This window comes from Xenopus tropicalis, chromosome 1 (genome assembly GCF_000004195.4).
Source record: "Xenopus tropicalis strain Nigerian chromosome 1, UCB_Xtro_10.0, whole genome shotgun sequence".
Classification (NCBI taxonomy): Eukaryota; Metazoa; Chordata; class Amphibia; order Anura; family Pipidae; genus Xenopus; species Xenopus tropicalis.
In genome coordinates, this window is record NC_030677.2 from 214,117,589 (window position 1) to 214,144,526 (window position 26,938).

Sequence of the window (26,938 nt, forward strand, 5' to 3'; positions counted from 1 at the left end):
TTTCACAAATTTTTCCATCTGTTTTGTGAATTTTACGGAAAAGCGAACCGGGACAGATTCGCTCATCACTAATTATCAGTTATTTATATAGTGCCAGTGGCACAGCTCTTTGCATTAGTTTGTAATAAACAGGGGTCCTACAACTGATATAAAGAGATCAAGGAATATAAATGCCCCCCTGTACCCCCATCCTGATGCTTTAGGATTGTTCCCCCATAATATGTGGTAATGCTGATAGGTTGTCTCAATGGGCAGAGCTGCCACTACTGACATTTATAGAGTACATAGGAATTGAGGGGTTAACAGGAAGTCAAAGTACAAGCAATTAACTTGACCCACTCTGTGTGAGAGGGGGAGATAAAACAAGTCCAACTGGTTATAGAGAGAGAGGAAAGTTCAGTTTCATTTCTTGTTCCTGATTTCAGCAATGGCGGCTGCTGATCTGAGAGACGAGCTGAGCTGCTCCATCTGCCTGAGCATTTATACTGATCCGGTATCCCTGCCCTGTGGCCATAACTTCTGCCGGGGCTGCATTGGGTTGGTGCTGGGTACCCAGGAGGGGTCTGGGGCTTATTCCTGCCCTGAATGCAGAGCTGAGTATCAGGAGTGCCCTGCCCTGCCCAGGAACAGAGCTCTGGGGAACATAGCAGAGAGGTTCCGTCCGACTGAGACAGAGCCGGGGGAGACTGGGATCTTCTGCACTTACTGTCTCCTCTCTCCTGTACCTGCTGCTAAATCCTGTCTCCTGTGTGAGGCTTCATTTTGTAATAAGCACCTGAGGGGGCACAGCCAGTCAGCAGAACATGTACTCACTGAGCCCACCGCTTCCTTTATGGGGAGAAAATGTTCTGTACATCACAAGGTTCTGGAGTATCACTGCTGTGTGGACTCTGCCTGTATCTGTGTGTCCTGCTGCCTGGCCGGGGGGCACCGGGGCCACAGGGTGGAGCTGCTGAGTGAGGCCTCTGAGAAGAAGAAAGAGAAACTGAGGAAAGTTCTGGAGAAACTGAGCTCAGAGAGAGAGGAGACTGAGAGAGGAGCCCAGAGGCTGCAGGAGCGCAGGAGAGAATCTGAAATAAAAGCAGCCGGTGAGAGAAAGAGAGTCACTGCCCTGTTTAGGAGCATCAGGGAAGAGCTGGAAGCCCTAGAGAAGCGACTCCTGAGTGACATTTCCAGGCAGAGAGAAGAGCTTTCCCTCCAACTCAAGGATCTGATCCAACAGCTGGAAATAAAGAAGGACGAGCTGTCCAGAAAGATCCGGCACATTGAGGAGCTGTGCAACATGGCAGATCCACTCACTTTCCTACAGGAACAATGGGAATCCCATGGAGCTGCCTTTTGTGGGGCTGAGAGGGGAGACAGAAAGCGCAGAAATCACATAAAGGTCCCGGCTGTAGGGGATCTGGATGCGTGTCGGATCTCAGAGACATTACTCACAGGCTTAGCTGGGATTGTGACTGGGGTAGAGGGATGGCATATCTATGGGCAGGAGGCTACAGAGCTGGCACTGGATATAAACATGGCTGGGAATCGTGTATCTGTATCAGGGTATGGGATATCTGCTTCCTACTCACATACAGCCCAGTGTCGCCCACAAACCCCAGAGAGATTTCAGTATTCTCAGGCTTTAAGCAGCAGGAGATTCCCCTCAGGGCGACATTACTGGGAAGTGGATGGCAGTAAATCAGGGCGCTGGGGGGTAGGGGTGGCCTATCCCAGTATAGAGAGGGGAGGGGGTCAGTCTCTCATTGGGAATAATAACAAGTCCTGGTGTTTGTACAGATGGAATAATAACTATACAGTGAGATATGACTGGAAAGACACACAGTTACCCCACGTCCCTTCCTGCAGGAGAATCAGGATCTCATTGGACTATGAGGCCGGACGCCTGTCCTTTTATGAGCTGAGTGAGCCAATCAGGCACTTACACACCTTCACTGCCTCCTTCACTGAGCCCCTTCATGCTGCATTCTGGGTAGGGGGAGGTGCCTGTGTGAGAATCATTAGTTATGGCCCTGCCCACTGCCCAGCAGGAACCCCATTCCCAGAGCTGCCCTTAGTCCTGTGATGCCAGGAAAGGAAGGACATTGGTCATTGTATTTAAAGAACTTCAATTCCAACCAGCTAAATGTCATTTCTGCCCCACCAGATTGAAATTTATTGGATGAAACACCCTTGTGTGAGTGATTATTGCAGACGTCTCAATAAATACTAAACACACCCCCCTCTGTGTGGCCCCCACCCGTCTGGCTGCTTTGATGGCTTTCCTTTGTGTAAGCTTTAAATGGTATCAGTATTGAGATTAACTGGCCCCCTGCATAGTTCTCACCTCATTTTGAACTGAAGAAGCTGCTCGGATGAGTAGTGAAACGTCTTCAATGATACTTAACAAGTCCAGTTGCTTTAAATTTATTTATACTAGATAAACCAATAGGAGCTAATCCATCTGTTGCTGAACTAGTGTAAAGTGTGAAAGTGTTTCTTCACTAAGTTTATAGGGTTATACTGCTAACCGGCAAATGAAAGGAACAGTGCTATTGGCCAATAAGCTAAACTCAATAAGGGCCCCAACGTGCACAAATCATCTGGGACTGTGACAGGGGAATTAAGTTACAACATTTAGCACATATATTTTCTGCATACTCTATAATAGCAATTTAAATTGTGTTATTGTTCTTTGATATATTGTTATATATATATATATATATCTTGCTTTAATATCCCTGCTGATTGTTTTGTTATGCTTAATAAAGAAAAGGGATCTTATTGTTTATCATTATTGTGGTCAGTCATTGGGGTGTCACTGAGCGTGCTGGAGTTACCCATATATATTAGTCTCACCCATGGGTGTGCTATATATGTACTGTATGGCACACACAGGCAGCATAGGGTAGTCAGAGTATGCCACAGAGGCAGCATAGGGCAGGGAGGGTATGGCTCACACAGGCAGCATAGGGCAGGCAGAGTATGGCACACACAGGCAGCATAGGGCAGGCAGAGTATGGCACACACAGGCAGCATAGCGTAGTCAGAATATGGCACACACAGGCAGCATAGGGCAGGCAGAGTATGGCACACACAGGCAGCATAGGGTAGTCAGAATATGGCACACACAGGCAGCATAGGGCAGGGAGGGTATGGCACACACAGGCAGGGTAGGGCAGGCAGAGTATGGCACACACAGGCAGCATAGGGCTGGGAGGGTATGGCACACACAGGCAGCATAGGGTAGTCAGAATATGGCACACACAGGCAGCATAGGGCAGGGAGGGTATGGCACACACAGGCAGGGTAGGGCAGGCAGAGTATGGCACACACAGGCAGCATAGGGATGGAAGGGTATGGCACACACAGGCAGGGTAGGGCAGACAGTGCATGGCACAGACAGTCAGCTAAGGGCAGGCAGAGTATGGCACACACAGGTAGGGTAGGACAGGCAGAGTATGGCACACATAGGCAGCTAAGGGTAGGCAGAGTATGGCACACACAGGCAGCATAGGGCAGGCAGAGTGCTGCCTGTGTGTGTCATACTCTGTCTACCCTATGCTGCCTGTGGGAGGTGAACCTGGCAGGGGTTTGTTTTGGGAGTTTGTTAGCTGTTGGAAATAGCCATGAAATGGTCCCTAAGGTGTGTAATTATGTGATGTGGGGTGCTGTGCTATCCACAGGGGAAGATGAGGCATATGGATTTAAGGCATATGTCTTAATATGACATAATATGATTCTTTCACATATCAATGATGGTTGATATCCCTGCAGTGAGGATGAAGCATTTGAGTTTTCGCTGCACTACCACCATTGTGATAAAATGGGTGTGGTTTGAAGTGGGTGTGGTTAAAAAGGGGGAGTGGTCAAAACTGGCTTCCATTAGCGGCCCTCCACCATGTATGCTAGAGAAATTCCGGAACTGCAGAAGTTGGACAGCACTGATGTAGGGGATCAGAGAACTCTTTCCCCTGTCTTTCTCTCTGTGACATCATCCCGCCCGGCTACAGACTGGGGAGGAACCCGATTGGCTGAATGGCCCAGTTAGAAGAGAGATCCAGAGTGAGTAGCCAGTGCAAATTTGTGTATGTTCAGATTGCAAAGAGAGAAGCCTGTTGGGCTGCTGATGATTACCGAGGCATCTGTGGAATCTCCGCATGTGTCCCCTGGTGAGGGCAGGTATTGCTCGCTTGCCTGCTACGCGGGAGCAGCCACCTTTCCACAGGGGAAGGTACTCTGGGGCAGGTAGCGCTACCTGGGGGGACTTAAGAGCTCTTGGGGAAGGGAAGGGACTGAACTGAATAAAAGGGTTGAGGTCTATCTGGATCCAAGTTGGGACTGGGCACCTAAAGAGACTGTGCAAGCAGTGGATAGACTTCATGGGTTCCTCAGGGCAGGATAATCAGTTATCCATAAAGTTGTGTTCATACTTTTCTACAGATATATAGAGTTATACTTGCTGCAAAGTGTGTGTAATTATTTTTCCTAGTGGAAACCCCCTTGAGGTGTGCTCCTCAGTGTCCACTAGGTGGAGGCACTACCTTTCACTATTGCAAAGGGAACAATTATTTCCAGTTAATAAAGTATACAGCCCAAAATAAGTGAGTGTGCCAAGAAAGGGTTACATATATCAAAACTCACTCAAGTTCTATTTATTACTATGAGATTTTTAGAAGCATATTTATCAAATGGTGAAGTGTAACTTTCACCCAATGATAAATACACTTCTAAAAATCCCACAGGAATGAATAGAATGTGGGTGAGTTTTTATGTTTTAAGCGCTAAACTTACATTTTGATAAATCTGCCCCTAAGGGGTGAGAGGGTAACTGTACGGTAATAACTCTAATGGCGACTAATCCCACAAACAGCCGCGTAGCAGAGTCTTCTGAGCTCCTCCCCTGATCCTCACTTCCCAGGGATACAGTGATGGAGATTTTCATAGAGCTCTTCCTCTCTCTCTGAGAATATTCTCTTATTTTCCCATTTATCATCCAGGAGAAAGTAACTCAAATGGATAATAGAAGCCACTGAGGAGCATCAAGTATCACTTATGCATTATAAGGGATAATGTACCCCCTACTGTAAATGATAAGGATATTAGCAGTCACTGAGGGGTTCTGTGCCCCCCATATAAAGGCACAAGGCTGCAGGCTGAGTTATACAGGGAACTCTGAGTATCACTCATGTATTATAAGGGATAATGTACCCCCTACTGTAAATGATAAGGATATTAGCAGTCACTGAGGGGTTCTGTGCCCCCCATATAAAGGCACAAGGCTGCAGGCTGAGTTATACAGGGAACTCTGAGTATCACTCATGTATTATAAGGGATAATGTACCCCCTACTGTAAATGATAAGGATATTAGCAGTCACTGAGGGGTTCTGTGCCCCCCATATAAAGGCACAAGGCTGCAGGCTGAGTTATACAGGGAACTCTGAGTATCACTCATGTATTATAAGGGATAATGTACCCCCTACTGTAAATGATAAGGATAATAGAAATCCATATATTCTTATTCTCTAATATAATATGTGACCTATTTCTAAAATTATTAATTTTAAATTAATTTTGTGTTTGCATTTTTGTATGTCTTTTAGAGAAATAGAATATATAAGCAGCTAGATGCTGATCTGGAAATGGAAACTACTCTTTAAACAGTAGAATGTTTGTAAAATCCAATTACTGAACCCAAAATGTTGCATGGGGAGTTAATGAATTACTATTAAGACAAACATGAGTGACCCTGAAATGACTGGACCCTGGGGCAGATACCCCCTCACCATGCAGTTCTGCCAGTTCCCTGCTCTGTAAGATCCTGTCTGTGGGGAGAAGTTCTGCTCCTGTTTTGCTGGAGACTTAAGGCTCATAAACAGTGGAAAAACCACAATACAAGAGAACCCGGGTCAAGGGGCCCATAGAGCCAATATACTGACCAGGAGTGTGTAGGGAACTGGTAAAATGTGCCTTTTCTAACTCTGGGTTCCCTAGTATTGGACAGCTATAAGGGTCCTGAATGTAATGGGAAGTAAGTCTCCTGTTCCTGGGTCATAGCATGAACCCTTGTGCAGTTCCACAGTTCGGCCATTAGGTGTCAGTGTGGTTATAAAAGGCTGAGCAGCCATGAGGCTGAAGGCCATTTTGTGAAGCTCTCTGAGGAAGCAGGCAGAGAAATCTAGGTAGGTTTAGAAAGAATAGCAAGCTCCTGTTATAGATCACACTAGGTGTGATTGACAGGCAGGGCTATTTAGTGAGCAGCATTGGGAGTTAACCCATTGTGCCCTGCAGCTAAAGCAGTGGTTCTCAACCTTCCTAATGCCGCAACCCTTTAATACAGTTCCTCATGTCGTGGTGACCCCCCAACCATAAAATTATTTGTAAGACCATTGGAAATATGTTTTCCTATGGTCTTAGGTGACCCCTGTGAAAGGGTCTTCGACCCCCAAAGGGGTCCCGACCCACAGGTTGAGAACCGCTGAGCTAAAGGGTCATTGTGACTATTCCTTGTAAGTACTGCCTATGCTGTGAAATGCTACTGCCTGCCTATTCTGCAATTACTCCTAAGTGGCTGTGTAAATAAACAGTTCATGGTTTCAAGGTTAAGAACCACTGGCGCCCATTTATTGAGAAATACAACACATATATGCCTGGCCTCCATACAAAGCGAGGGCTCACCCCTGAAGGATACAGTCTCATCCTGGGTAAAATATGGTGTAGCTTGTGGTAAATTAAAGGGCTAATTTACTATAAGCTTACATTTGGCGCGGCCAACTTGGGGCCTGTACCAGGTGTTGTGAGAAAGATGCTGGCAGGAAACTTCTGTGGTTCTTAGTTTCCGCACGCCACGTCTACTAATAATTAAGGTACAATGGAGGCAGAACAGAAAAGCCCTGAGATAGGAAGTGAAATGGATGACATGACCATGATAGAGCACCGTGAAGTGTATGAATGGGCAGTGTATGAAGAAATAAATCCACGGCAAGCATTTGCTGTGGACCGAGTACACAGGGACAAACCCTTGGACCTTGTCGATAAAAATGTGGAAAGTTACGACAAGTTGTCCAGATCTTATCGGCTTGCTGACAAGACAATCACGTAAAAAGGGGTGTTTAACATTATTATATAGGGCTCCGAGGGATGTGTATGATAACACAGGGCCCTATACTATTTTCCTGGAGGGTGCCTTTCCTGATGGCTGCCCAGTTGTATACTCCAAGCGATGCAGGTCTGAGACGGGTGAGAAGGGTGGTGTGAAAGTGGAAGCACCGACACCCATGGCAGTATCAGAGGGTGTGGAGCATATGAAAATAAGAGAGTCTGGCCCTCTCACAAACTATAGCCCTCAGACCGTTGTAGTAGCAAAGACTAAATACCCAAAGCTGAAGGTTTTCTCAGGGATGGCCCCTGCCCCCGAGGGAGAGCAGGAGTTTGAGGAATGGCAAGAAGCTGCTATCCAAATGATAGAAGAATGCCCCTGCTCAGAGAGGGAGAAAAAGATTAGGCTAACTGAAAATCTGCCCCCCCTGCTAGCCGAGTGGTAAAGATGTTTTGCAAGGCCCACCCTGATGCTTCAGTTAGAGGGTTTTGAGGGCGCTAGAGGATGTATATGGTACCTGTGACAATCCTCACACCTGGCTTCATATGTTCCAAAGTCTGAAGCAGAGAGAGGAGGAGGATATTTCAGCCTTTATTAAAAGATTGGAAGATGCCTTGTGGAAGTTGGTATCTAAGAATATAATTACTATTGCTGAGGTAAATGAAAAAAGGAGAAATCAGCTCATGTATGGGATGTTAGGAGGACATCCGGTGGCCACTGAACTGCGTATAATGTATCGCCATGGGTCACCCCCGGCCTTAAGTGAGCTAATGAGTAAGGTGAAGGAACAGGAGGCTGAACTCAGATACCTTGCCCATTCGGCCAAAGGCGAGGAAGCTTCTACCTCCTCTCCCAGGAAGTTACTAAAAGGGGAATCTAAGGGACAGCTGGGAAAGAAAGAGGGTTTCTCCCCCAAGTCTCCCAAGTATAAAGCACATAATTATGTTGGCCCCTCAGCACGATCAGAGTGTTACTGTTGTGAACAGACCGGGCATCGGGTTCATCAGTGCCCTCTGCCAGCTAATCAGCCAGATATTCATAGTAATGTGGGACAGCTCCCAAAGAAAAGGAGGAGACTTGTAAAGAATTCCTGGCCCGGGAGTTTACCTGGTATAGGGCGTAGGTGCATCTTTAGCCTCCTAGTAAATGGTGTTCCAGCCACTGCTTTATTTGACACTGGCTCTCAATTGACTATTATATACCGACCCTTCTATCAGCAGTACCTCAGCCATGTCCCTTTACAGCCTGTGGGTCTTGTGCCTGTTTATGGAGTGGGAGAAAATCCTGTCTACATGGATGGATGTTTGGAAGTGCAGTTGCATATCCCTGGCCTGGTGGGAGACAGTGAGCCCCCACTTAAAGTTATTGCTTATGTGAGCCCTCTCACCGCTGGCAAGAATTCAGCTCCTGTGACTGTTGGCTCCAATGTGAAAGCAGTGGAAGAAGCCTTCATTAAATTTCTCCAGCCAAGAGAAGGGACTCCTTTGACTGCATTGCCAATAACTCCGGAGTTGCAGGAAATATGTCAGACATTTGCCCCGAATCGCCTGGAGGCTGTGTAGGGAATCCTTGGCGCCCGGTGGAGATTCCACCAGGGGGAGAGCAAAGTCTTCAAGTTTATGTGGAAATTGTGCCAGCGACCAGTGGTAGCTTCTTGCTGCTAGAGACTGATCCCAAGGAAGCTATCCGACAAGGCTGGGAGGTAATTCCAGAACGAAAGGACTACCGTTATAAATGCCCCCGGACTGATATGGTAACGGTGAGGAATATCACCTCCCATTCAGTGGTAATTCCTGCATGGCACACTGTAGCCCACTGTTATCCTGTGGAGTGTCTAGACTCTTTCCCTGCTCAGTTGGGGAAACCTGATACTCAGTTAAAGTTTAACCTGAAGGACTCTGATGACTCCCCAGAACACCAGCAAATGTTGGAAAAGAAATTGGCTAAATACAGTGATGTATTTTCAGTTGACGACATGGATGTGGGGTGTGCCAAACATGCTGAGCACAATATTCGGTTGAAAGATCACACTCCATTTAGGGAGCGGTCTCGGCGCATACCCCCAAGAGACCTTGATGAAGTGCGGGACTACTTAAAGAAAATGAAGGAACAAAACATTATCGTGGAGTCCCTATGCCTCCCCCATAGTCATTGTCCGAAAGAAAAATGGCAGTGTTAGGCTATGTGTGGATTACAGAACCCTGAACAGACACACCATCCCTGACCAGTACACCTTGCCCCGTATCGATGAGGCTTTTGATGCCCTGCATGGTAGTGCTTGTTTTTTGGTAATGGACCTGCGGTCTGGGTACTATCAAATCCCTATGAGTGTGGAGGATCAAGAAAAGACTGCTTTTATCTGCCCTTTGGGGTTCTATCAGTTCACCCACATTCCCCAGGGCATAAGTGGGGCACCGGGAACATTTCAGCGCCTTACGGAAAAAGTGCTGGGTGATTTTACGCCAAGGCAATGTATAGTGTATCTAGATGATATTATCGTTTTTGGCTCTACTGTGGAAGAACATAATAGTCGCTTGTTCAATGTACCGTATATACTCGAGTATAAGCCGAGTTTTTCAGCACCAAAAATGTGCTAAAAAATTAACCCTCGGCTTATACTCGAGTCAGGAGGAATACACGCCGTTTTTTTTTTTTTTTTAAAGCCTGACCTGCACAAGCCCCTCCGGCGATTGCAGCCCCCTCCAGCTTCACCAGCACCGCCAGGCACCCAGGCTACCTAACAGTGCGCTCTTCTTCGTGCCTGGGCGGAAGTGGGCGGAAGTGACGTCACGCGGCCCTTCTTGTCCACTTCTCTTTTATGACCAGCCGGCCATCGATTCCCACCAACCCACCAGCCCCACTAAGAGTGCCTTCTTTTGTGCCCCAGGGAGAGAGGCACCCAGGCTACCTAACAGTGCGCTCTTCTTCGTGCCTGGGCGGAAGTGACGTCACGCGGCCCTTCTTGTCCACTTCTCTTTTATGACCAGCCGGCCATCGATTCCCACCAACCCACTAGCCCCACTAATAGTGCCTTCTTTTGTGCCCCAGGGAGAGAGGCACCCAGGCTACCTAACAGTGCGCTCTTCTTCGTGCCTGGGCGGAAGTGACGTCACGCGGCCCTTCTTGTCCACTTCTCTTTTATGACCAGCCGGCCATCGATTCCCACCAACCCACTAGCCCCACTAATAGTGCCTTCTTTTGTGCCCCAGGGAGAGAGTGATGCCCCTGCAGTGTCAAGGTACAGTTACAAGTATTTTTGGGAAACTGCAGCCACTCTGTCTGCCACCATCATCTTATCCATTACCTGCACATACAAAGTAAAGTAAACATAAAGGGACATATGGCTAGCATAAAAATGATAATTGTGATGATAATTGTGTGTGTGTGACAAATAGACAGCTGAATTGTTATTACTAGATAGGCTTAAAGTTATGGTGACATTTACTGAGTCTCAATTAATGTAATTTTATTGGTATTTATGATTTATATTTATTAGGTATATATTTATAGGTATTTATTTTGATTATTGAAACTTAGCGGTAGCTGCTGCATTTCCCGCCCTAGGCTTATACTCGAGTCAATAAGTTTTTCCAGTTTTCTTGGGTAGAATTAGGTACCTCGGCTTATATTCGGGTCGGCTTATACTCGAGTATATACGGTACTTGAGCGCCTTAGAGAGGAAGGGCTCAAACTTTCCCTTGACAAGTGCAAATTCACATGAAAATCTGTGCGCTTTGTAGGGCATGTTGTGTCTACGGAAGGGATTGCTACGGACCCAGAGAAAGTGGCTGCTGTACTGACTTGGCCTAACCCCACAAATTTAACAGAACTGAGATCATTCTTAGGGTTTTGTGGCTATTATCGGAGGTTTGTATTGGGCTACTCCAAGATCGTGTATCCCTTGAATGAGCTGTTAAAGGGGAGTGACCCTTAAGACTGTCATGCTATGACTACTCCTTTCCATGACAAGTGGACCCCAGCATGCGAAGACGCCTTTCAAACACTAAAGAAAAAGCTCACTGAGGCACCAGTGCTTGCTTATGCTGATCCAAAGCGGCCGTATGTCCTACATGTAGACGCCAGCTATGAAGGACTAGGAGGTATTCTCCATCAGGAGTATCCTGCCGGGTTGAAGCCGGTTGCTTATGTTAGTAGGAGTCTTAGTTCCAGTGAAAGGAACTATCCTGTACACAAGCAGGAATTTTTGGCCTTAAAGTGGGCTATTACTGAAAGGCTACATGACTACCTCTATGGGGTTCAGTTTGAGGTACGGACTGATAATAATCCATTGATTTATATTTTGACTACTGCCAAATTGGATGCGACTGGTCATCGCTGGTTGGCTGCATTGTCTAATTACCAGTTTTCTTTAAAATACAAACCTGGCCCAAGGAATGTAGGGGCCGATGCCGTTTCCAGGCGCCCAGGTCTCCCTCTTCAGCTGGAGGAGGAAGAATGGGAAGAGTTTCCTGGCCCCGCTGTATCTGCTCACTGTGCTACAGCTGCTCTACAAGGGGAATGTATAGCCTTCTCTGAGCTGCGAGCAGTAGATTCACTAGGTGGTGGAGCAGACTCTGTTCCTGCTATGTACTGTTACCCTACAGTTTTGGGAGTGCCGGAGAACTCTCAAGTGAGGGGCCGAGACATGATCCGGCTACAGAAAAGAGATCCGGTGATTCGTCATGTGCGGGAGGCTGTTTCCCGATTCTAAATATATGAGGGGTGCCATACCAAAAGAGAGTACATTCTTCCTAAAAGAGTGGAACAAATTGGAGATTTTAAATGGGATCCTTTATAGAGTTCATCTCTTTCATGATCACCCAGGAAGAAGGCAATTGGTACTTCCCCAGGCCTATCGGAGGGCCGTTTTGTGGAGTTTGCATGATCAACATGGACACTTGGGGGTGGAGAAAACCTATGGGCTTGTGCAGGACCGGTTCTTTTGGCCTAGGATGCGGGAGGAAGTTGCTGACTACTGCAGGAGGTGTGTGCCTTGCTTGCAGAGAAAGACTTTGCCTACCCGGGCCGCCCCCATGGAACACTTAAAGAGTACTGGGCCTTTGGATCTGGTATGTATGGATTTTTTGTGCATTGACAGTGACTCCAGTGGTGTAGGCAATGTCCTGGTAGTAACTGACCATTATACCCGTTATGCACAAGCCTATCCCACTAAAGACCAGAAGGCTGTGACAGTAGCTAAGGTACTTTGGGAGAAATTCTTTGTCCATTATGGGCTCCCCAATCGGATCCATTACGATCAGGGGCGTGACTTTGAGAGCAGATTAATAAAGGAGTTGTTAAGTCTGCTGAATATTGATAAGAGTTGTACCACGCCTTATCACCCAGAGGGGGATGCTCTACCCGAACGTTTTAATTGAACTCTGCTGGATATGTTGGGTACACTGTCTGTTACTGCCAAGCAGTCTTGGAGTCAACATTTGGGGGCAATGGTACATGCATATACCCGTCATGATTCTACTGGGTTTTCCCCATATTTCCTTATGTTCGGAAGGGAGGCCCGACTGCCAATTGACTTACAGCTGGGTGTATCCACTGATGGAGTAGGACAACAAGAGCATTATCAGTATGTGGCCCGTCTTAGAGAAAGTTTGAAAGAGGCCTATCATCTGGCTGAGGGGAACACAGCCAAAATAAATGCTGGGAAAAAGAGACGCTTTGATTCTAGAGTACGGTACAGAGAATTGCTACCGGGTGATAAAGTGCTCCTTCGCAACTTGGGTCAAACTGCCAAACACAAGCTAGCAGACCGTTGGAGGAAGGACTTATATGAAGTGGTAGGTAAATTACCTAATATTCCGGTGTATCAAGTTTGTGGTCCAGACGGCAAGGTTAAGGCATGGCATCGCAACCATTTGCTTCCGGTACCTCAGGTTTCCTCAGTGGATGAAGAGGGTGGTGCTGCATCTAGTGGAGAAGAGGTACCTACTAATGGGGGAGGAGAACAAGTGACTGATGAGGATTGGTTCACGGTCCAGGCATCTGGTGGAGGTTTACCACAGAGGGGTGGTTTAAATGTTAATTCCCCTTCATGTCAGCCCAGTGATATTGGAGACATAGCTTCTGCTTCTGAGGTGGCTAATAGCTCAAGCACACCCATTGATTCCGGCACAGGGCTGTGTCAGCCAGTGGCAGAAGAAGTGAGAAGGGGTGATTGTATCAGGCGACCTCCACCAGTGTTTACTTATGACACTTTACTTAGACCATGTTATGCTGTGCCCTGTCATCCAAATCCACCGTATGCTTTGGCGAGTTTAATTGATGCTCATGCCAGGCTTGTTAACATGATGCCTCTGTATTACTGATTCTTGTTTATTTTGTTCAAATTTGTTTTTCTATTTCAGAAACCATTGTACCCTGGTAGCCCTATGGAGGGGTTACTGAAGCGGATGTACTGTGTTTTTGATATGTGCTAATATGTGCTTGCCGGGACGTAAGAGTTTCACCAGGGGGAGAATGTAGGGAACTGGTAAAATGTGCCTTTTCTAACTCTGGGTCCCCTAGTATTGGACAGCTATAAAGAGTGCTCCCTTTTCCCTGGGAGCAGCTTGGCTGGGGGTAGCAGCTTGGCAGTATAGCAAGTTAAAGTATAGCAAATTTAAGTATACTTTAATGAGTTAGACAGAGTTAACTAGCATCTATTAATATCTGCCTTCATCTGCCTTTACCATCACCAACCCGCACCTCCAACCATACACCTCTAACCCAGGCTTTCTTTGTCTCACCAGGTATGTTTGCTGCCATCCACTCTCCTGATTTTTGTATTTTCTATATCTGCTTTTACTGCATGGCTTTAATCAGTGGCTTCCATTATCCTACCCCCAGTGTAATTGCATTTCCTGGCTCTGTATAAGGGTAAATCATTATCTGATAACAGGCAATAGGTGTGATTTTGGGTGTGTTAGCTGTCTAGCCAATTGGGTCCTCCTCTCAGAACCATGTGACTCTCTTGAACTATTTCATTGGAATCACTCTGGGAGCAGCTTGGCTGGGGGTAGCAGCTCGGCAGTATAGCAAGTTAAAGTATAGCAAATTTAAGTATACTGTAATGAGTTAGACAGAGTTGAACAACAGTGAACAATTCCATCTGGGACTTCGCCTGAAAATGAGTACACTCACTTCATTCCTGTTGATTGTATGCATGGTGCTCCCTAAGGTAGTCTCTTCCTTTAACCCTCCTTCTGCCTGTCCATACTCCATACACATATCCTCCTCCCTGCTCCCATCTACATACTCCGGCTCCTCCTCCCTGCTCCCATCTACATACTCCGGCTCCTCCTCCCTGCTCCCATCTACATACTCCGGCTCCTCCTCCCTGCTCCCATCTACATACTCCGGCTCCTCCTCCCTGCTCCCATCTACATACTCCGGCTCCTCCTCCCTGCTCCCATCTACATACTCCGGCTCCTCCTCCCTGCTCCCATCTACATACTCCGGCTCCTCCTCCCTGCTCCCATCTACATACTCTGGCTCCTCCTCCCTGCTTCCATCTACATACTCCGGCTCCTCCTCCCTGCTCCCATCTACATACTCCGGCTCCTCCTCCCTGCTCCCATCTACATACTCCGGCTCCTTTACCCTCTATAATTACTTACACCTCTGTTCCCCGGTCACTGTTCGTACGCGGAGGCGCAATCATTTCAAATCCTCTGCTCACATCTTCTCACTCCTCTTCCTACTATTGCTGGCTGCAGGGGATGTCTCTCCAAACCCCGGGCCCTGCTCCATACCTACTTATATCTGTCCCCATGCCTAAAGCCTGTCGTACCTCTGCTGTTTCTACCACTAACCCGTCTAACATTATTCCCATTCCCACTCTCTCCCCTTCCTATCTCCCCTTCCCTTGTTCCCTTCTCAATACCCCTCTGTAACTAACAAAGCCGCTTTTATTCAAGATCTGTTTTGCTCCAAGTCTTTTACCCTCTTTGCCATAACAGAGACCCGGCTCTCTCAGAATGATAATGCTATTGGGGCAACTCTCTCTTATGGCGGCCTTTCATTCTCTCACACTCCCCGCATTACTGGCCGTGGGGGAGGGGTAGGGGTTCTGCTCTCCCTTCATTGCCGGGTTAAACTAATCCCTATACCCCCTACTTTCAGGTTTCCTTCTTTCGAGGTGCATACGGTTCAGCTGTTCCTCTCTCTGTGCGGGGGGGCAGTTGGTTACAGACCTCCTTCTTCAAAATCCTTGGCTACTTTTCTCTCTGACTTTGAATCCTGGCTCTTTGTTTCTATGCTCTGACACCCCTGCAATCATTTTAGGCGACTTCAATTGCCATATAGATGCCCCCTCTCAGCCCTGGCCCTCTCGATTTCTCCATCTAACCTCCTCCTTTGATCTCCGGCAATGGACTAATACAGCTACCCATAAGGATGGTCATTTTCTAGATCTGGTCTTTTCTAAAAATCTAGATCTATCTACATGTAACAGTGAGCCTTTTCCTCTTTCAGATCATCATCTTATCTCCTTTTCTATCTCGCACGTGTCTCATTCTCCCTCTAACTCTCAGCCTAAAACCCTGATTCGCAACACGCGAATGGTTGATATAAATGCTCTCTCTAACTCTCTTAGTTCTAGCCTCTCCTCCTCCTGTGCTTCCTCTGATCCTGAGTTACTGGTAAATACCTACAACTCAATTTTATCATCTGCAATTAACACCCATGCCCCCCTGCAGCCCCAACGCAGTCGTGCCTGCAATCCCCGTCCCTGGCTTAACCCTCAGACGCAATTTCTGCGCTCCTGTGCACGACCCGCTGAGCGCATTTGGAGGAAATCACGCGTTAAAGCTGACTTCCTCCACTATAAATCCCTTATGGTGTGCCTCAATACTGCCCTATCCCAGGCCAAGCAAGCATACTATAACACACTTATAAATAATAATAAATCAAACCCGCGGCGCTTATTCTCCATATTTAACGCGCTACTTCATCCCTCACCTAATGAATCAATCATATCTGAACACACCCCCCAGGATTTTGCTGACTTCTTTAAAAGCAAAGTCGATTCTATCCGCAAGCAATTTTCCCAACCCTCAGATACCGGTAATCTCAACCTTCCTAAATCTCCTCTCTCCCTATTCAGCTCCTTCAGTCTCGTAACAGAGTCTGAAGTTTCTCAGCTTTTCCGATCCTCTCCGCCTACTCCCTGCTCACTGGGCCCTATGCCCTCATCCCTACTAACAGTGTGCCCCTGCCCTTACTCCAGCTCTTACCCACATATTCAATTCCTCTCTGGCTTCTGGTACTTTTCCCTCTCTCTTCAAACAAGCATGTGTCAAACCCATTCTTAAAAAGGCTACACTGGACCCATCCTGCCTTTCTAACTACCGTCCCGTCTCTCTCCTGCCCCTAGCCTCTAAACTCCTGGAACGTCTTGTCTTTTCTCGTGTAACTAACTCCCTCTGCACCCATAATCTGCTGGACCCTATGCAGTCTGGTTTTCAGCCTGCGCACTCCACTGAGACGGCCTTATGTAGAGGGGCAAATGATCCCCAGACTGCCAAGGCCAAAGGACGCTACTCGGTCCTCATTCTCCTAGACCTTTCCTCTGCTTTTGATACTGTCGCCCATTCTATTCTTATGCAAATTCTCCATTCTCTGGGTATCCGGGATCAGGCTGCACCCTGGTTCTCTTCCTATCTCTCTAACCACTCCTTCTCTGTCGCTCTTACTAACAAATCCGGTTCCGCTTAGTGTGGGGGTTCCGCTTAGTGTGGGGGTGCCGCTTAGTGTGGGGGTGCCGCTTAGTGTGGGGGTGCCGCTTAGTGTGGGGGTTCCGCTTAGTGTGGGGGTGCCTCAGGGCTCTGTGCTTGGTCCCCTGCTGTTCTCCCTGTACACTCTCTCTCTAGGAGACCTTATTTCTTCTTTTGGTCTTAAATACCACTTATATGCAGATGCACCCAGATATATTCAGACCCCCCTGCACTAACTGCTGATGTTCCAACCCAGATTGGTAACTGCCTCCTGGCTATCTCCTCCTGGATGAACCGACGCCAGCTCAAACTTAACCTAACTAAAACAGAGCTCATGGTCTTCCCGCCCAAACCTGGCCCTCCTCCTCCTTTCACCATTACTATTGATGGCATGACCATCAACCCTGTAAATTCTGCACGCTGCCTTGGGGTTATCTTTGACCAGTCTCTCTCCTTCTCTAACCATATTAATAACACTGCCAAAACCTGCCACTTTTTCCTCCGCAATATTGCCAAGATACGCCCCTTTCTTTCCCAAGTAACAGCTAAAACACTAATCTATGCCCTTATCCTTTCCCGCTTAGATTACTGCAATCTCCTACTAACCGGCCTCCCAGACTCCCACCTCTCTCCCCTGCAATAAATCTTAAACTCTGCTGCCAGGATCCTCCTGCTCTCTCCTAAGAGGGATCCTGCTCAGCCTCAATTAAGCTCACTAGCATGGCTGCCTGTCAAGCAAAGGATAGCTTACAAAATCCTTCTGCTGACATTCAAAGCCCTCCACTCCTCTGCTCCTCACTACATACCCTCACTGGTCTCCCTGCTCCTCACTACATTCCCTCACTGGTCTCCCTACATGTTCCTGGTCATCTCCTCCGCTCCTCTCAGAGCCTCCGTCTCTTTACACCATCCACACCCACTGCGCTCTCTCGTCTTAACCCTTTCTATCTCGCTGCTCCTTCCCTCTGGAACTCTATCCCTGAATCCCTCCGTAGGGAACACTCACTAACTCTCTTTAAGAAAAAAGTCAGCTGTTACCTTCTGGAGCACTAAAACATTATTTTGCCCAGTCCTGCGCTTAAGGGCAAATGCTCATACCTGAGGCACTCTTACCTTCCAGTTTGTGCCTGTATGTTACCCAACCACTCAGACTGTAAGCTCTACGGGGCAGGGACCTCCTTCCTACTGTGTCTCTTACCACATGGCACTTATATATATATATATATACATATATGTATTTATTGTATTTATTTATTTATTATATCACTCGTCCTCCCTGTGTGTAATTGTGTATTCTGTAAGACTGTACAGCGCTGCGTACCCTTGTGGCGCTTTATAAATAAAGTTATACATACATACATACATACATGTAATGGGAAGTAAGTTCCTTGTTCCTGGGTCATAGCATGAACCCTTGTGCAGTTCCACAGTTCGGCCATTAGGTGGCACTGTGGTTATAAAAGGCTGAGCAGCCATGAGGCAAAGAGCCATTTTGTGAAGCTCTCTCTGAGGAAGCAGGCAGAGAAATCTAGGTAGGTTTAGAAAGAATAGCAAGCTCCTGTTATAGATCACACTAGGGCTGATAGACAGGCAGGGCTATTTAGTGAGCAGCATTTGCTCCAACCAGGATTGTAGAGGCATTATAAGCCGGGTATAATACTACCCAGAGTAGGGGTAACAGTGTACAGACCTAGGGTTAGATAGTGATCCCCCAGGTTCCACTGGAAGCATATACCTGAAAGCTGGGAGTTAACCCATTGTGCCCTGCAGCTAAAGGGTTATTGTGACTATTCCTTGTAAGTACTGCCTATGCTGTGAGATGCTACTGCCTGCCTATTCTGTAATTACTCCTAAGTGGCTGTGTAAATAAACAGTTCATGGTTTCAAGGTTAAGAACCACTGGCGCCCATTTATTGAGAAATACAACACATATCCACCCGGCCTCCATACAAAGCGAGGGCTCACCCCTGAAGGATACAGTCTCATCCTGGGTAAAATATGGTGTAGCTTGTGGTAAATTAAAGGGCTAATTTACTATAAGCTTACAAGTGTAACATATAAGTATATGTTTTACTGTTTATTGGCTTCTAATTAAGGTATAAATAGTTTCTAACAGACCAGCTAACTTCTGTGTAAGAATCACAGCCAAACACTGAGCAGAATCTTTGCCAGACTATAGTCCCTAATGGACTTTCCCAAACCCCCCTGTATGTTCTGCCATTTGGTCTGGCCCCCTCAGTGTATCAGCCCCACAGAAGAGCTAAGATGGCTGCCACTGCTCTAATCCCCTCACAAGTTTTATAGTTGATTATAAAGGTTATTTCTTTCCTGCAGCAGCCTGTTTGCCTTTAGCTATAGCAATGTCCCCATACACAGTGCCCCCATACACAGTGCCCCCTATACACAGTAGCCCCCTATACACACTAGCCCCCAATACACAGTAGCCCCCATTACACAGTGCCCCTATACACAGTAGCCCTTAATACACAGTACCCCCCAATACACAGTGCCCCCCTATCACAGTAGCCCTTAATACACAGTACCCCCAATACACAGTAGCCCTCCATTCACAGTACCTCCCATAGGCCTTCGTCTGCGGCTTCATTATGCCTCTCCTTGTGCAGCGTGACAGGCCCTTTTATAAGGTTGCGCCCCATGCGTAATGACGTCACACCCACAGGCGCAACCTTATAAACGGGCCTGTCGCGCTGCACAAGGAGAGGCATAACGAAGCCGCAGAAGAAGCATGAACATCCGGCTACAGCAAGCGCATCCCGCTGTGCTGGATAGTTCCATGAATGTCCCGCAATGCGGGACGTTCATGGAACTATCTAGGACAGCGGGATGCACCATAAAAAGCGGGACTGTCCCGCGAAAAGCGGGACAGTTGGTGGGTATGCCCAAGCGTTTGTATTGAAGGCAGGCAGAGCACTTGTATCCAAAATGGCTGCTGTGGGAAATCCTGTAGGATTTAATCCTCACACTGTCACCTGATTGCTGTGAGCTGCCTGTTGTACTGAGCTGGGATTGTTATATGGGAATGTGCTGTGTATTCCAGCTGTGCTGCATTCCCTCCCAGTTGTATAAACCCTGTAATATGTTACTGGGGATCTGCTGAATGAACTGCCTGTTGTAATGTCGCTGGGCCGGGGCCTTGTGATTTATCTGAAAGTGTCAGAGTTCTCCCTACTGTTCTACAGGCCCCAGACAGGGGCACATCAATACAATGGTATAAAGTTACAGTATCTCTGCCTGATGTGTTCAAGCCCCCCTGCCTGCTGCTGTGACTGCCCCTGGGCTGAGTGTGGGGGCCAGATGGTCACGTTGGTTGGTGAGACGAGGGCGGCCATCAGAAACTCTGGGGCCCTGCACAGGTTATTTATATGGGGCCCCCCATGAACACAAGCGCACAGTACCCAAATTTTGGCCACGCCCCTTGTGTGTGAAATATAAACAGTTGATGTTATTCTATAATAAGCAGTTCATAAAAAGAGTTCCACTGATTTATGTGCTAATAAGTCATTCAGTTTATTGGGGGTCAATAGAGTTTGCCCTAAGTTTAACCCCTTCCCATCTACCTGCCCCTGCTGGATGGATGTTACGCAAGTTTTCACATCAGTTACATAAACTGCATAAGTTTAGGGGCCCAATGATCTTGCTGTGGGGCCCAATAATAAGTCAGTAGTAGTTCATAAGAATAGTAAAAATAATTAATGTGCTAATAAGTCAGTATTTTAAATTGGGGGTGAGTTTCTAGGCAACTTTTGCAAAAGTTATGTAAATTGCATAAGTTTTAATGTAACCTTATTGGTAACTTATAAGGTTATTGGTAACTTACATGATGAGCCCGGGCCCCCTTCCAAAGAAGATTTTCATGGGGCCCTGCATAACAGTACCCCCTTTCCCCCCTGATGGCGGCCCTGGGTATGACAGAAAGGCGGGTTACACAAAGCAATCAGATAATTTTTAAATCTTTATATCCATTTTATCCAACTGTGTTCAGCAGGTGCATAAATGCAGGTTACTCGCTGTTAGCAAGAACCAGACAATGAATGTGATGCAAATTGTTGATCCTCATCACCAGTAGTAAATTATTACTCCCCCCACACACAGAAGGATTTGGTTTTAGAATTATTTAAAAAGAAATAAAACTGCCAGCTCGCGCCCCACAATGCTGTCTATTGAGCAACCCACACACCAGGCAGAAAACTTCTTCCAGATCCTGGAGTAGATTTTAGTTGACTGATATAACCTTAGTCAACAGACCATGTGACTGTCATTCAGGATCCATGCTGAAGTGAGGAAATCAGTTATGCATCTAGACTTATGTTCCAACCAGCAAAGTTAATAGTTCCTTCTGTATTCAGACAAGAGATGCTCAGCAAAGTCCACGAATCACACTTGGGAATAGTAACAAGCAAAGAAAGAGCTAGAGATACACTCTACTGGCCAGGAATGTCTGCTGATATGGGAAAAACAGTTTCTCAGTGTTCAAAATGCAATGAACACATGAACAGCAATCAAAATCTATATTTGCAAGACTGCAGTGATCCTTATGTTGCCTTAATGGAATATTACAGCACACCACTTGAAGGTATTAAAGGACTATTGCCTTCACTACTATTGATGGGCAGAAGGCTAAAGACCCAATTGCCAACGCACACATCATTGCTCATGCCCAGAGGCACCACAAAGGTGCGTGGCAATAGTAAAGAAGGGCAAAGAAAACAAATATTGTTCTATAACAGACAATCCAGAGTAGGACTGTAAAGATGCAAAGAGGTCATGCATGGCAACCTGCAAAAGAAACAGAAAATACCTGGGAAAAACAGGAGATGTTACTGCCACCTTCTGATGATCTAGTGAATAACAGTGACCAAAACAATGACAGAACTGAGACAGTTCAAGGGGAACAATCATCAGACACTATGAAAGCACCAAAGTCATTGATCATTCAGATGTTCTTGTACCCCAAGAAAGTTCTCAATCCTACAAAACCAGGTGCGGGAGACTGATCAAACTTCCCATAAGATACAGAGAGTAATAAAGTGTACTCATGCATGGTATATTGATGCCGTAAAGTTACAGTATAAGCTCATGATCATAAAAAGCTGAAATGTGAAGTAATATAAGGTTCAAAGTTATTATGTCATGTTGGCTGCATAACTAATTGAGCAGTAGTACTTACATATGGTTAAACAATGTGTATAACTATGTATTTTTGTTAAGAAGAAGGATGTAGTATATTGGGCCATGTCAGCACCTGTAGTAGCAGCACAGGACTAGCTAGTGATGTAACTGGAAGTAAAAGCAGATTGATCTGTACATACATAGAAAGTGGAGCACACGTTGGAGTAGCTCTGAAATAAAATAAAGTTCTGCTCAGTCTTGAGTCTGATAACTCAGCAACATCACAGCCCAGTAACATATTTCTCTCTTATCAGTTATAGGGACCTATTGGTTGCAGGAGCAAAAAGATCATTATCAGTAGTGATGAGAATATTTTTTCACCAGGCATGGTTTCACAGCGAATTTCCACATTTTGCCCTTGGAGAATTGTTTCACGAAACTTCCACAAAAACTCGCCATGCATCAAAAAAAGTTGTGGTTGCATAAAATTGGGACGCTCATCACTAATTATCAGTTATATATACAAGCCCCCGGATGGGCGTCACCTTTAGAGGACTAGTCCCAAGCATGGAGCAACAGCCAGTCGATTTACTATTTAGGGATGAATCGTGAATGGGATGTGAGATCTGTTTCTATCAAAGTTTTAGGAAAGAACTTCATTGAATTTAAATATGTATATTCCTGTTTTGGTTATCTGGCTTGGAATAAGGCAATGACTGTTGGTGGCAAGGGTTAATTGTTTTTATGGGAGGACTTTTTATGATTATTTAAACATGTGAGGGGGGAAGGTTACTCAGCTTCTGAAGAAGTGGCTAAGGGCCACGAAATGCATCAAGCCGAGCAGGGTATGTTGAGGGGTTGAGCCCGCTATGTTTCTTTGATACTTTTACTTTAATAATAAAAACGTTTCTATTTTTAAATCGACTGGCTGTTGCTCCATGCTTGGGACTAGTACTCTAAAGGTGATGCCCATCTGGGGCAGTGCATGTGTAGCACGCCAGCGAGTTCACCTGTGAGTGCTCCTGTATATATTGTTCTTGTTGAACAGCTGTCACTATTGTCATCTATAAAGTATATATGAATTTAGTTAACAAGAATTCAAAGTCCAAGTGATAAACTCTATGAGAGGGAGATTAAACAAGTTCAACTGGTTATAGAGAAAAAGGATTTTTTATTTCCTGATTTCAGCGATGGCGGCTGCTGATCTGAGAGACGAGCTGAGCTGCTCCATCTGCCTGAGCATTTATACTGATCCGGTATCCCTGCCCTGTGGCCATAACTTCTGCTGGGGCTGCATTGGGGGGGTGCTGGGTACCCAGGAGGGGTCTGGGGCTTATTCCTGCCCTGAATGCAGAGCTGAGTATCAGGAGCGCCCTGCCCTGCCCAGGAACAGAGCTCTGGGGAACATAGCAGAGAGGTTCCGTCCGACTGAGACAGAGCCGGGGGAGACTAGGATCTTCTGCACTTACTGTCTCATCTCTCCTGTACCTGCTGCTAAATCCTGTCTGCACTGTGAGGCTTCTCTGTGTGATACCCACCTGAGGGGGCACTGCCAGTCAGCAGAACATGTACTCACTGAGCCCACCGCTTCCTTTATGGGGAGAAAATGTTCTGTACATCACAAGGTTCTGGAGTATCACTGCTGTGAGGACTCTGCCTGTATCTGTGTGTCCTGCTGCCTGGCCGGGGGGCACCGGGGCCACAGGGTGGAACTGCTGAGTGAGGCCTCTGAGAAGAAGAAAGAGAAACTGAGGAAAGTTCTGGAGAAACTGAGCCCAGAGAGAGAGGAGACTGAGAGAGGAGCCCAGAGGCTGCAGGAGCGCAGGAGAGAAGTGACAGAAGTGGCAGCCGGTGAGACAGAGAGAGTCACTGCCCTGTTTAGGGGCATCAGGAAAGAGCTGGAAACCCTAGAGAAGCGACTCCTGAGTGACATCTCCAGGCAGAAAAAGAAGCTCTCACTCACACTCACTGAGCTGATCCAACAGCTGGAAATAAAGAAGGAGGAGCTGTCCAGGAAGATCTGTCACATTGAGGAGCTGTGCAACATGGCAGATCCACTCACTGTCCTACAGGAACAATGGGAATCCCATGGAGCTGCCTTTTGTGGGGCTGAGGGGGCAGATACTGAGGGCAGAGAGAGAGGGGGTATAAAGGACCCGGCTGTAGGGGATCTGGATGTGGGTCGGATCTCAGAGACATTACTCACAGGCTTAGCTGGGATTGTGTACATACCGGCGTCGCCGACAAACCCCAGAGAGATTTCAGTATTCTCAGGCTTTAAGCAGCAAGAGTTTCCCCTCAGGGCGACATTACTGGGAAGTGGAGGGCAGTGAATCAGGGAGCTGGAGGGTAGGGGCGGCCTATCCCAGTATAGAGAGGAGAGGGGTTCAGTCCTCGATTGGGGAGAATAACAAGTCCTGGTGTTTGTACAGATGGAATAATATCTATACAGTGAGACATGGCAGTAAAGACACACAGTTACCCCACTCCCCTTCTTGCAGAAGAATCAGGATCTCATTGGACTATAAGGCCGGACGCCTGTCCTTTTATGAGCTGAGTGAGCCAATCAGGCACTTACACACCTTCACTGCCTCCTTCACTGAGCCCCTTCATGCTGCATTCTGGGTATGGGGAGGTGCCTGTGTGAGAATCATTAGTTAGGGCCCCACCCACTGCCCAGCAGGAACCCCATTCCCAGAGCTGCCCTTAGCCCTGTGATGCCAGGAAAGGAAGGACATTGGCCATTGTATTTATGGAACTTAAATTCCATCCAGCTAAATTTTTTGAGAAGACATAAATGGACATACCCGACACTGCCTGCATATCCCACTCAGCACTATTCCTGAGACACTTACAGTATATGGAGCACATGTGGGTCACACGCAGAGAGTTCAATGTCAATCAAAATCAATCAATAACCTGCTAAGGAATAGTGCTGAGTGGGATATGCAGGCAGTGTTGGGTATGTCGATTTATGTATTTTTCCAAAAACTGAAACAATAAGGTTGTTTTGTCTTCAAAAAGTTATTTTCAACATTTTGACCTAATTAAATAGGATACACTTGTTTTTTGGAGTTATTCTGGGATTGGTACAGGTATCAAACCCATTATCTAGAAATTTCCGAATTATGGAAAGCCCGTCTCCCATAGATTCCATTTTAATCAAATAATTTACATTTTTAAAAATGGTTTCCTTTTTCTCTGTAATAATAAAACAGTACCTGTACTTGATCCCAACTAAGATATAATTACCCCTTATTGGGGGCAGAACAGCCCTATTGGGTTTATTTAATGTTTAAATGATTCCCTTTTCTCTGTAATAATAAAACAGTACCTGTACTTGATCCCAACTAAGATATAATTACCCCTTATTGGGGCAGAACAGCCCTATTGGGTTTATTTAATGGTTAAATGATTCCCTTTTCTCTGTAATAATAAAACAGTACCTGTACTTGATCCCAACTAAGATATAATTACCCCTTATTGGGGCAGAACAGTCATATTGGGTTTATTTAATGGTTAAATGATTCCCTTTTCTCTGTAATAATAAAAAAGTACCTGTACTTGATCCCAACTAAGATATAATTACCCCTTATTGGGGGCAGAACAGCCCTATTGGGTTTATTTCATGGTTAAATGATTCCCTTTTCTCTGTAATAATAAAACAGTACCTGTACTTGATCCCAACTAAGATATAATTACCCCTTATTGGGGCAGAACAGCCCTATTGGGTTTATTTCATGGTTAAATGATTCCCTTTTCTCTGTAATAATAAAACAGTACCTGTACTTGATCCCAACTAAGATATAATTACCCCTTATTGGGGGCAGAACAGCCCTATTGGGTTTATTTAATGGTTAAATGATTCCCTTTTCTCTGTAATAATAAAACAGTACCTGTACTTGATCCCAACTAAGATATAATTACCCCTTATTGGGGCAGAACAGCCCTATTGGGTTTATTTCATGGTTAAATGATTCCCTTTTCTCTGTAATAATAAAACAGTACCTGTACTTGATCCCAACTAAGATATAATTACCCCTTATTGGGGCAGAACAGCCCTATTGGGTTTATTTAATGGTTAAATGATTCCCTTTTCTCTGTAATAATAAAACAGTACCTGTACTTGATCCCAACTAAGATATAATTACCCCTTATTGGAGGCAGTGATAGGGGTTAAATTGCTAAATGCTGAGCTTGCACAATTTTGTTTTGAATCATGAAGGTCTGTGCATGTATTACTTCAGTTGTTATGATTATCCTCACTATCCTGTCTCTGTTCAAGTTGCTCTGGCCTTGATAATCTCAGCTAATGTTCAAGGCTAAGAAATGATAATAAAGCTTCAGTAGCTACTTTAATAATTTCTGTATTTCTGCTAATAATTGCAAGGCATATGTACCCACCCATGATACGTAAGCATAATGGGATGTGTTTTTCTATCTACTATATAAGTAATAACAAAACAAAATAAAGTTGAACTTGTTTGCAATACACATACTGGTTGTATCGTTTGTACAAGTTCCCTGATCAGCGCCTGCAGAAATAAAATCAGATGTTTCGTCAACACACAATAAAAGCGAACAGGTTTGTGAAGCACAGACAGAGTTAAAGAGATTAACCCTTACAGTTTTGGTGTCAGAGAAGTGGGATCGGCAGGAAAATCCAGCGGTAAGTAGACTTTATGTCTTAATTGACGGTTTTCCTCTTACCTCTGGCTCTTCTCTACAAGCCGATCTAAAAAGGGTACAGTTAGCAGTCAGAGATTCAGAGATACAGAGATAAAAAGAGATACAGAGATAAAAAGAAATACAGAGATACAGAGATGCAGAGAAGATACAGAGATACAGAGATACAGAGAAGATACAGAGATACAGAGATTCAGAGATAAAAAGAAATACAGAGATACAGAGATACAGAGAAGATACAGAGATACAGAAATAATAGAGATACAGAGATAATAAGAGAATTAGGGATTCTCAGGATGTGTGTGGGAAATTTACTGACTGATTCGTCTC

At 45.9% G+C, this 26,938-nt stretch overlaps 2 protein-coding genes across 2 annotated transcripts; both read left to right on the forward strand.

Moving 5' to 3' along the window:
* Positions 1–379: 379 nt before the first annotated feature.
* Positions 380–2,284, forward strand: LOC100489697 (E3 ubiquitin/ISG15 ligase TRIM25). Its single transcript, XM_002940186.5, has one exon. The coding sequence runs from the start codon at positions 428–430 to the stop codon at positions 2,066–2,068; it is 1,641 nt and encodes a 546-aa protein (XP_002940232.3). The 5' UTR covers positions 380–427; the 3' UTR covers positions 2,069–2,284.
* Positions 2,285–23,112: 20,828 nt separating this feature from the next.
* On the forward strand, positions 23,113–25,062 carry LOC108644876 (E3 ubiquitin/ISG15 ligase TRIM25). The gene is made up of 2 exons (XM_031906818.1): positions 23,113–24,146; positions 24,181–25,062. Exons 1-2 carry the CDS (start codon positions 23,113–23,115, stop codon positions 24,581–24,583), a joined length of 1,437 nt encoding a protein of 478 aa, XP_031762678.1. The 3' UTR covers positions 24,584–25,062.
* The last annotated feature ends 1,876 nt before the right edge of the window (positions 25,063–26,938 follow it).

Bases quoted from the DNA above. Each gene is read 5' to 3' on its own strand.
- LOC108644876 (XM_031906818.1), top strand. From the start codon at position 23,113: ATGGCGGCTGCTGATCTGAGAGACGAGCTGAGCTGCTCCATCTGCCTG. The intron at 24,147-24,180 runs GTACATACCGGC...AACCCCAGAGAG, and splicing joins ACAGGCTTAGCTGGGATTGT to ATTTCAGTATTCTCAGGCTT.
- LOC100489697 (XM_002940186.5), top strand. From the start codon at position 428: ATGGCGGCTGCTGATCTGAGAGACGAGCTGAGCTGCTCCATCTGCCTG.